Here is an 11,320-nt window from a genome sequence, read left to right as displayed (position 1 = left end):
CTCATGACGTCATACGCAGGGCCCAGACGGGTTACAAGAACGTGATGACGAAAGACGCTCTCTCTTTGCCGCATCTACTGCGAGGTGAGGTTGTTTCGGAAATTTGTGAGTTTTAGGAATCTGAAGCCATCGGCTCGGGGAAAGCCCGGGGTCCGGGTCTGGCGCTCGCGTCCTCTGTGTTGGGCGTTTCCCGGCGCGGCGAGCGCCATATGGATCTGGCGGCCTTGGGATTCGAGAACTGTATTGGGCTTGTGGGCCTGCCCCCACCCCTCAGCCTTGCGGGGCTGGCGCCGCCGTAATGACTGCTAGGGGTGCGCCGAGCGGGAGTTCGCCCGCTGTGCTCATAGCCCCTGTCTAGCAGCCTCGGTTTCCTGGGCAGGACTCGGCGGGGGCCTTTCTCCGGGTGGGTCGTCTTGTGTCCGCCCCGGGGGTTCTGCATGCGGGTCTCCGGGGGCAGCGGAGCTCCGTGCGGGGTGGTGTGGCCGCAGACAGGCCCCGCGCCGGCCTCGTAACCGCAGGGGTCTGTGTTTCAGGATGAAGACCATTCTCAGCAATCAGACGGTCGACATCCCGGAGAATGGTATGAGACCTGATGTTTGTGCTCCTTTTGGTCTTTACTGCCTGCTTTGTACCTGGTTCCGAGGCCTCACAGATGCTCTCTTTCAGTCGACATCACCCTGAAGGGACGCACGGTGATCGTGAAGGGCCCCAGAGGAACCCTGCGAAGGGACTTCAACCACATCAACGTAGAACTCAGTCTTCTTGGAAAGAAAAAGAAGAGGGTGAGATGCGGCTGGTGTCGTGTTCTGTTTCCCCTTCCGACCCATCCGTGGCTGGGGTGGAAGGGAGTGATGTAGTAACCCCGGATTTGGTGGCTGTAGGAATGACAGAACCGAGATTCCTTGTTTTAGCTTGAAATCGGGTGTGGGATGGTGTGGCTAGTGTCGGCGGGACTGCTTCAGTGAGGTCGGGAGAGCGAATTCTGATGATAAAGCTCAGTGTTCGTACCGTAGTCGTCGTCAGCATCAGGATCTTAGTACTGTCACCCACACGGTATTAGGAATTTTAGGGACCAGGCAGGTCTTGGAAGCCTGATGTTTTAGTTTTCTAGGAGTGAAGTAGCATGCAACTTGAAAAATGAGTATTTCTGGGTTGGCATTCCCTTGTGAAATGTGTTTCGTGACGTCTAGTATCAAAAAAGATCATAATGGAGGACTTCAGACGTGATTGCTTTAATGGGGGCTAATGCTCGAATCCAGAGCAATTCCCTGAGTACGTGGATTTTTCTCTCAGGCATCTGTATTACAGGAAGGAATCATATGACGTGTTTGTTCTGTTTCAGCTCCGAGTTGACAAATGGTGGGGGAACAGAAAAGAGCTGGCTACGGTTCGCACCATCTGTAGTCACGTGCAGAACATGATCAAGGGGGTTACACTGGTAAGCAGGCGGGTCAGACGGCCTCCTTTCAGGAGGGGAGGCTTCTTTGCTGTCACGCGTGCATGCAACCTGAGTGTCTGCTGCGGAAAGTAGACTGTGCCTGGAGTTCATGGAGGTATTTGGGGAAGGGTGATCTTGGCAGTTTATAATCGGCATCTGTGGGTCTTGAGGATTAAGTGATAAATGTGACTGAAGACCAGATGGTCTTGATAGTAGGCTAATGGTGTTTTTTGGGGGGGGGGTAGGATGTGTGGTGTTGTTTTTGGTTTTGTTTTTATATAGAAACGTAGCACATAGGATAGGTTTTGATTTCTTATTAGCCTGCCGCTCTCCAAAGACGCCTCTTGAAGGGGCAGAAGAAGCTGGATATCCTTTCAGCGGTCCCTGTCTACTTTCCTAAAAGTGTTTTTGTTGTCATTATTCTCTTTACAATTCCCTCTCCCCCAAGTCTTTAAGATAAAGTTCATTTTGCTGTCTTTGCTGAAATGTTTTTCTTCACATTAAAACTCAGTCCTTCCAGAATGTGCCTCAATAATGGCACCCTTCAGCTCCATTATAAGCCAGTTGGGTCATGTTTCCCCTATTTACTCTTGGCTACCAGGCTAGTTCCTCGAGGGTAGAGGGCCTGTCTGAGTTGTCATCTGGTATACTGGTATACCTTAGTAAATCAGTAAATGTTAGTCTAGTGCCCAAGATGAAGGGCTTTGGGGTTCTTTTTTTTTTTAAGATTTTATTTATTTGACAGACAGATCACAAGTAGGCAGAGAGAGAGGAGAAAGCAGGCTCCCCGATGAGCAGAGAGCCCGATGCGGAGCTCGCTCCCAGAACCCTGAGATCATGACCTGAGCCAAAGGCAGAGGCTTTAACCCACTGAGCCACCCAGGTGCCCCTGGGGTTCTCATTTTTAAAAGCTGACTTTGTTTACTGTGGTCATAGGAGGTAGTAAAATAAATGCTTCCTTAAAGAACTTGAGAGTCTGTTGAAGAAAGTCAGAAGCATGTATACAATTTGGAAGATTTGGTACAAGTGACCACTGTTAAAAAATCTTGACAATGAGTGCTAAGTGAGGACTGTTTCATTTTTAAACTACAAATAATGTAAGCACCCTACAAAATTTAAAAACTGGATTTGTCTTTCAAATTGTCAGCTTTGCTAATTGTTTTCTTGATAGGGCTTCCGATACAAGATGAGGTCTGTGTATGCTCACTTCCCCATCAATGTTGTTATTCAGGAGAATGGTTCTCTTGTTGAAATCCGAAATTTCTTGGGTGAAAAATATATCCGCAGGGTTCGGATGAGGCCAGGTATGTGCCTACCTTCAGATATGGTTCTGAAATGTTTACTGTGAAGACTGGTGTTCGGGCTGGCTATAAATCCTTATTTATTTCCGAATTGTCCATTTTGATAATGTATGTAATAACTCTTGGTGTTAAGGTTTTGTATTGTATTCATACTCATTGTGATTCTTAAAAGCTTATACGTTTCAGGGGGTGTTAGCTATGTTTAATTCTCTTTGCAAACTGAAATCCTAAAAAAAATTGGAATAGTGGTTAATAGCATAGACTGCTTAGGTTCAAATCTCAGTTCTATTGGCTTTGGGCAAATCATCTACTTTTAGCTCATTTTACTCATCCAGAATTGGGAACATCTCATGTCTAGATGAATTAAAATTAAAATATACTTGGAACATTTCTTGCTTGATACATAATAAATACAGAAGCATTAAAAGTATTTTTAATTTTGACATTAGAAAATTGTACGTGCGTATTTTTAAACAATTTATTTTTAGGTAATCTCCACTGAATCCCAAGATCAAGAAACATATGCTCCACTGACTAAGCCAGCCAGGTGCCCCAGCATTAAAAATTTTAAAGCTTAGTGCTCTCTTGATGCTGCTCTCTTGATTCCATTGGGGTAGGAAGAAGGAATTCTTAGTACCATTTAATGAGTTTACAAAAATACTTTGTGGTATTAGCTATGGTCAGCAGCATTTAATGGGAACCCTTATATAAAAAAAAACTTGAGAGGTACCAAATCTATACAGTAGGAATAAGACTTGATAACAAAGCTGTGGACAGTTAAATTGAATACTGTCTTCTCACACTCCTTGACTGAATCCCTGAAAGTCTAACTACTCTGGAAAAGATTCATTCAAGCAGGAACACAAACAAGATTTTGTCCAGATTAAGTCAGGTCCTATAAAAATCAGAATCTCAACAAGTGTCATTTGTTGTGTAAAATTGTAAATGGAATAAGTTGCTACTGTAAATGTTTTTAAATTAAGTATTGTACAGATTTGATTTTATGTTTACCCTGTGTGAATGCTTTCTCCCCTTTTTAGGTGTTGCTTGTTCTGTATCTCAAGCCCAAAAAGATGAGTTAATTCTTGAAGGAAATGACATTGAACTTGTATCGAACTCAGGTTTGTTTGTTTAGTATGCCTAATTATGCCTATAGAATTTTGTCTTGTAGTTGAATACATGGTATTCTGCTCATTGGGTGAGCTTTTTCATTTGTGAAATGAAGTAAAAAGTACCTCAAAGATAATAGGTTTTAAGTATGGCATATAATAAAATCCTTTTATTTTAAGATGAATTTGGCTGGTAATGTAATTTCCTTATCTTTTTTACTGTTAATAGCTGCTTTGATTCAGCAAGCCACAACTGTTAAAAACAAGGATATCAGAAAATTTTTGGATGGTATCTATGTTTCTGAAAAAGGAACAGTTCAGCAGGCTGATGAATAAGATCTGAGGTAGGTTCTTGCAGTGTCTGTAAGTTTCCATACTGATTTTTAGAGGTCTTAATTTACTAAGAGTCTGAAACTGGAGTTGTAATGGCAGAAGGTGAGTTACATTCTGGAATACAGTAGATGGCAGAATAAGAAAAGTGACATACATTTTTATTATAAACTAGTAATCTAAACGATGTTTTAGGTTATTGAGAGTAGAATTTAGTTTTGGAGGGTATTGATGGAAATTGATAGATCTTTTTATTCCCTCTTACAGTTGTCCATCTGCAGAAACAGCGAGAAGCCGGATGATTTTGCAGACTTATTTGTGATATTTTAAAGATGCAATAAAAGCTATACTGATTTGTGGCTTTTGCTTTTTCTTTTCCTTTTTTTTTTTTTTTTTTTTTTTAAGATTTTAATTATTTGAGGGACACAGTGCAAGAGAGCGTGAGTGGACTGGGGAGGGACAGGAGAGGGAGCAGTAGGCTGGGCCACCTAGGCGTCTCTGGGACTTTTTCTTAAACCAATAAGCCTTCCCAACTATTTGGCAGGTAATCATTCGGAAGTAAATTGTAGTGTGCTAAGAATAGTAACAAGGAATAAAATAGGAGTTTTTTCTAGTAAAACTTCGTGGGAGAATTGGCTTTTAGTTTTTTGAAGGAATATCAAGGGCATTTCAGGCAAGAGGAATGTAGTACCAGTGACAGGCAACAGCATGTGACTTCATCATTGGATGTAGAACTTTTGGGGGAGCTCCTGAAGGTATCTAATTTTGCAGAGGCATAAATTTTGAATATTTGTTAGGTAAGAGTGCTTGAGCCACTTTCCCGTATACCCTTAACTTGGGGGAAAAGGAGGGGGGACAAAGTGATAGGGTTAATTTGTGTGTGATAAATGTGTCTAAAATGCTCTCAGTCTTCACACTCTACCCTACCTCAGCCATTACTCCCACATGCTAGTCCTTGATACATTTAGAAACATAACCTTTCCAAAATCTTAATTCTATGTGTCACACTTGAAATGTGTTACCATACTGGTTGCCCTCAGCCTCTCCAGTTTTCCTGTCTCATTTGTTGAAAACTCCAGCCTTCTGATTTCTCGGGCAAAACACTCAACTTTGATTTCTCTTAAACACTATACATGAAATCCATTGGAGAAGTGTAGGCTCTGCCTTCAAAGTAAGGTATGTTTTAAGGATTTATATTAAGAAGAGGGGGGCTACCTGGGTGGCTCAGTCAATTAGGCATCTGCCTTAGGGCTCAGGTCATAATCTCAGGGTCCGGGATTGAGCCCCATGTTGGACTCTTTGCTCAGCAGGGAGCTTCTCTGCCTGCTCCCTACTTGTGCCCTCTTGCTTTGTTGATCTTGAAGAAAAAAAGGAGCAACTGTTTGGAACTTATGGATCTTACTGAGATCTTGATTTTAAATGAGCCAACTAGATATTTTAAGGAGTTCATCTTTGGTAAGTTTTTAAGAAATAGAAGTGAAATAATCAACTATAGTTTGCTTTGAAATATTTGAAGTCCGGTTAGGGAAGGCACTGGTGGGGCTCTAAGTGCTGTTTATTACCTATAAATTGATAACTTGTTGAAACTAAACTGAGGATTCAGTGCCTACTTGAAGTTTTGAAATTTTTCGTAACAAAATAAACTACATTTTGGCTTGGGTTAGTATAATAGCTCTTTAACTGGTCAGCTTTGTTCTTGTCCTCTGTTTTCAGCAGTAACCAGAGTGCTTTTCTCAAACTCCACTCCCTCTTAACCTTTCTGATAGACTGGCTGAACTGACTTGCTTTTCTCAGTACCACTGCCTTAAAACCTTTAGAAGTTCTTTCCCTCTGAAGTGGCAACTTAACCTTCAGGTCTGTTGTCAAACATTTTCGGTGAAGCCTGCCTTGATCTGCCTATCAGTTGTGTTCACCCCTCACCGCTGTCCTATCATATACACCTTTGCCTCTGCTTCACTTGTTTTTGTCCATAGCATTGAGAATGTAATATCCTTCACTTTGTTGTGTATTGATTGTGTGCTTTTTTTTCTTGTTAGAATGTAAACTGAGGATGGATCTTTTCTCACTAGGATATTCCAAGTACCTGGAACAGTAATGGTCTGGTATATAGCTATTTGCTGAGTGAATGGTACATAGATTGCCAGGGAGATTAAAGTATAAAAACTGTAATATCAGTGGGGTTGGAAAGAAGTGTTTTGGAAGGCATTGAGGATTTCAGAACCGATTTTGAGGGTTGAGGAAGAAGTTTCCAAATGTTACTATTACAGAGGGTGTTAAAATTGAGAATGTCAGTGTGTGGGCCGTGGTAGCAGCTGTGGGAGTAAGTGTAATTTCTCACAGCAAAGTGGATTGACATGATGGCTGAGACTTCACAGGGTAACTAACTATTGGAAGCTGGTTGTAGCTAAGTGGTGCTGGATGTGGTAAGGAAAAATCTAGTTTACCCTGGGAAGAATTCCATGTCTACAATGGATAATAAGCACTTGTGTGTTATTTTCCCAACTCCGAGGTTTAGATACCCACATTTTATAATGAGAAAACACACTCCAAAGAAAGTTATCTAGGATGCACAGTTTGGGAAGATGGACAGAGGCAGTATTGGGCAGAATCCAATTATACACCAGACCCATTCATATTTTATGGTTCTTAAAATTGACCAGATTGTTAGTATAAATGATCAGCACAAACCAGTTTATTTGGAATAAATGACATTGAGAATTCAATAATTAGTTGAAATGTACTGACCACCTAATTTTACAGAGGATCTTTAAACACCATGGCTATATTGTAATAGTTTCCATATGTACCAGACTTGTTTGTGAAAGACAGGGTTGTTACATTGAATATACAAACTAATACCACATACAAAATAGAACACACGTTAATTAGATTTTAAGAGGACTCCCCACTCCACCCCCCAGCAAGTCCCAGTCCTAAATTCTGAAAATACCCAGTCAAAAGCTTATCAGTTTAAAATGACAATTTTTAAATGAGTTTGGGATAAACCTGAACATTAAGTATAATCAATCATGACTTAGATTAAATATTTACCTAAGGATTCTTGTATGATGAGTTCCCAGGTGTAAGCATTGGTTTGCATTGGTTTGCGACTTGACGGGGAGTTTAAAGCGAGGTAACAGATTTGAAAAAGGACACAAGTTTTAACTTCAGCTCTAAATGTCAAGACAAAGTATTGAAGGTTAATGGCAAACTGAATACAAGATACTTTTAAATCAGAGCACAAAGTATTGAGACATGAGAAAAGCAAAACCTTAATTCTAAATCTTTGTTATTCCCTTTTTCAAGATGTAGGATATTAAAAAGAAGTTAAAAAGTTGGCAATAAGTTGTTCAACTGATAATTCCTATAAGAGTATTCACTAAAACTTTGGAATCTGAATCCATGTGGCTTCAGCCAGGTGGTGTTTTATTTATTTATTTATTATTATTATTTTTTTTTTTTTTTAAAGATTTTATTTATTTATTTGACACAGAGAGATCACAAGTAGGCAGAGAGGCAGGCAGAGAGAGAGAGAGGAGGAAGCAGGCTCCCCGCAGAGCAGAGAACCCGATGCGGGACTCGATCCCAGGACCCTGAGATCATGACCTGAGCCGAAGGCAGCGGCTTAACCCACTGAGCCACCCAGGCGCCCCCAGGTGGTGTTTTAAATGACCATCTTTCCACATAGTTAACATTAAAACTTTCCACATAGTTAACGTTAAAACAACCAGTTATAATTGTGGATAGCTTTAGGCCAATGATGGGAGTTTTCAAACAGGAAATAACAAAAATTACTTGAAAGCATAAAAAGCTTAAAAACCGCCAAAGCTGGGAGAGTGTATACAGGAGAAGAAGAATAGGAAACCACAATTACTGTTTGAATTTGACCAGCCAAAAAGCAAACCGATTTTCCATCATTTCTGCATTTACTTGACCAATTGTGTTACCTCATTACAGTATCTTTGAAACTTCTATTCATTATCAATTTGAATCTCTCATTACCTATGAAATTTGGCTTATGACATAGGTAGACCTGAAAAGCAATCACAACTGCCCTAATTTAGGACGGTTTCCTACCAAGGTTTTTTGAAGAAAAAAAACTTTCCTTTGACTCAGTAAATTCTTGGAGAGTGTGGACAGTGATTAGCTATTATGCAAAATGGGTGGTTATTTAAATGCTGAGTAACCTAAAGAATGGGTATGAATGGGTTTACATTCAGGTTTTCTTCCTCTAAAATTTAGAATACACTGAACAAATCTTAAGTATAAGAGCTCAAGAAAGTCAAGCTCCTAATTTAGATTTAAGAATTTACTTAATCCAGCTTCAAAAGATGCAGTGGAAAAAGTTTTAACTCCTTCAGACCCATCAACATTCTGAATTGTATCCAGAGGCACAGTCGCAAGGTCCAGACTGAGCTGTGCTCTATACCTTTTTGAGAGGTGCCTATATTCACATGGTGTCAGAACAAGGGAGCTCCCCAGGAGAGCGCAAGTCTTCTGGAATAATATGATCCTTTGATAACTTTATGGTAAAACAAACATTACATCATTTTAGAATATTTAGCTTTCCTAACTATGTAAGATCTTGTTTTTTGCCTCACAAAAAACCAAGTGAGGAAGAATGCTGTCATTTTGTCTAAAGAGGAATTTGCTTTACTGTGAGGTTGAGTGCTGTCTCCACAGGCAGTTGGGTCTAGCTCTTAATCTTAGTTCTGTGATCTTCCCATGAAATGAGTCATGGAAGTTCTGTGTTTTTAAATCAGATCTGATATGAGAGGGACCTCACGAAATACCATGTTTTTAAGTGATGATTTTTATTTCTTTTGAGAAAAACTAGGATCAATGTGCTTAAATTAAGAGTCTGTGCTGAAGCTGATGATGAATAAGCACTACTTACCCTATTACGTATTTTCTACAAGGGAAAAGCACCTTGGTAGAAGTGATAGAATAATCACTGACTATCCACTGTTAAGAGTTGTAAATTTCTGCTGTGAGTCTAGCAAAAGTTGCATTTTTTTCTATGTAATTTGCTATAACTATCTATGGTAGTTCTAGAAGAAAGCTAAAGAAGAATGATGGATAACAGCTCATTACACTTAATGAAGCAGAGTATCAGATAATCCTCCCAACTTACTGTCTGGGTAAAGCTTTTATCTTCAGATGCAAGAACTGAATTCAGGAATGTGAACACCTAATGGAAAATTCATTTGGACCATGCAGCAGAAACCTCGATTGTCATCACCTTGGTTACCACTAGTATTTCAGACTGTCTTCTATAAGTTACCAGTGTATGGAACTGGAGTGGATTTTCAGACTTTCTATCATGCCGACAGAAATAGGATCAGTTTCACTAAGAATTTCTCTGTGGCCTTACTTTAATGGTATATGTTGTAAGTTCTTTGCTTTCCAAATTTTTCTTCTCTTTCGCTTATGAAAAATGGTAATTGATAAAAGTAGAACCAGGGTGGAGAAGAAGCAACAACCAAAGAATATCAATGGTTTCTTTTGCACAAGAAATAAGCAGACCATGCACTCCGTGTTTCTTTGAGTCTGATTGCATCTAGGACTCATGTTCTCAGAAGGGAAGCCACTGTTGCCAATCAGGTTGTTGTAAAGCTGAACTGAGGATTTAGCTTTGAAATCAGATGTGAAGAATCCAAATCTGGGTTTAGATTTTTCTTCAGTCAGTTTGAATGCATAATAGCCTTTAATTTTGACTTTATCAATTAGGTGTGCTGAAAAATATCAGAAATGAACATTAATCACAAATGAAGTACAAAATATCTGAGTTAGAATTTAGTTTCCACTGAAATAAGCTAAACTCGAAATAGCAATTGTCATTAAAGGGTTCTGAAATTCTTTTATGATTGAAAAATAGGCGAAAATATGTGTAATTAAGCTTTAAAAATTCAAAGTAAAACTGATTCGTAAGTAATACAAAAATGGGTGGGGGCAGGGCACAAAAGCAAATTTAAGAAGAACTAGAGCCATGATAAAAGGACTTAACTGCCATTGTGTTCATTTGGTCACAAGCAGAAAAATCTTGTCTATTTGACCTGATTTCCAGACCTCAAATGTGCTCTTGGTGCTGCCCAATAACCACACATGGTTTCCCCTAGTCACTTGACTGATACACACCTCTCCCTCAAATTGTCATCCTTGCTTTGAAAGGATGACCTTCCTACCTACTTCACTTAAAAACTGAAGTACTCAGAGGAGAATTTTTCAATTTTGCGCCATCACATCTGTCCACCTACTATCATACTTCTGTTACTATGGATGACCTCTCCATATTCCTAGAAGGCTGACTCTTCACTTCTACACTAAGTTTATTCTCTAGTTTACTCAAGGACATCTCCGTCTGTTTTCCCCTTCTCTCATGTATTACCCCTCACTGTTGGGTCATTTCCGTATGAACGTGCTACAACTTCTGGCTCTCCATTAGTTATCTTAATAGCAAGGCTTCTAGTCACTCTTAATGCTTTCTCATCTCTTTGACCTCTTTGAAGTGTTCCAGGGCTCAGGCTTCTCTGATTGCTCCCTTGTGATATCGAGGCTTATTGATTCTAAATACCATTCTTGCTTTTTTTTTTTTTTTTTTAAGATTTTCTTTATTCATTAGGAGAGCACAAGCAGGGGAAGAAGCAGGCTCCCTGCAGAGCAAGGAGCCTGATTTGGGACTTGATCCCAGGACTCCAGGATCATGACCTGAGATGAAGGCAGATGCTTAACCCACTGAGCCACCCAGGAGTCCCACCATTCTTAACTTAACTGCCGAGTCTGTATCTCCGCCCCACACTTACCTGAATCTGAGACTCCAGTTAGCCTATTTGACATCTCTAACTGGATGTCTAATAGACATCTCAAACTTAAACTGTGCAAAACCAAACAACTCCAAAAGTCTACCAGTCTCCTCCAACCAGTAAATGGCTACTCCCGCTTTAGTTGCTCACACCAAAACAGATTCATTCTTCACTCTTCTCTCACACCCTCCATCTAATTCTGTTGACTTTACCTTCAAAATAAATCCAAAATCTAGCCACTTCTCACCATCTCCACTTAATAACCTAATCCAATCCCCCATTATTTCTTTTTTAGACTACTCCAACCCTCCCTGATTCTGTTCTTTGTCCTTTACAACG

At 40.0% G+C, this 11,320-nt stretch overlaps 2 protein-coding genes across 2 annotated transcripts in view; one reads left to right on the top strand and one right to left on the bottom strand.

Annotated features, from left to right (window-relative positions):
• Positions 1 to 12: 12 nt before the first annotated feature.
• Positions 13 to 4,538, top strand: RPL9 (ribosomal protein L9). Its single transcript, XM_032334118.1, has 8 exons — positions 13 to 84; positions 534 to 580; positions 667 to 782; positions 1,343 to 1,438; positions 2,610 to 2,742; positions 3,780 to 3,860; positions 4,078 to 4,192; positions 4,446 to 4,538. Exons 2-7 carry the CDS (start codon positions 535 to 537, stop codon positions 4,182 to 4,184), a joined length of 579 nt encoding a protein of 192 aa, XP_032190009.1. The 5' UTR covers positions 13 to 84; position 534; the 3' UTR covers positions 4,185 to 4,192; positions 4,446 to 4,538.
• Positions 4,539 to 8,271: 3,733 nt separating this feature from the next.
• The window catches only part of KLB (klotho beta), a 62,717-nt gene continuing 59,668 nt past the window's right edge, over positions 8,272 to 11,320 (bottom strand). Inside the window, exon 6 of the mRNA XM_032334112.1 lies at positions 8,272 to 9,913. Coding sequence (XP_032190003.1) covers positions 9,549 to 9,913 — 365 coding nt within the window. The 3' untranslated portion in view covers positions 8,272 to 9,548. The remainder of the gene's footprint in view (positions 9,914 to 11,320) is intronic.

This window comes from Mustela erminea, chromosome 2 (genome assembly GCF_009829155.1).
Source record: "Mustela erminea isolate mMusErm1 chromosome 2, mMusErm1.Pri, whole genome shotgun sequence".
In the NCBI taxonomy this organism is placed as follows: domain Eukaryota; kingdom Metazoa; phylum Chordata; class Mammalia; order Carnivora; family Mustelidae; genus Mustela; species Mustela erminea.
Note: the sequence above shows the minus strand (reverse complement) of the source record. Positions and strands in the feature narration are given on the sequence as shown.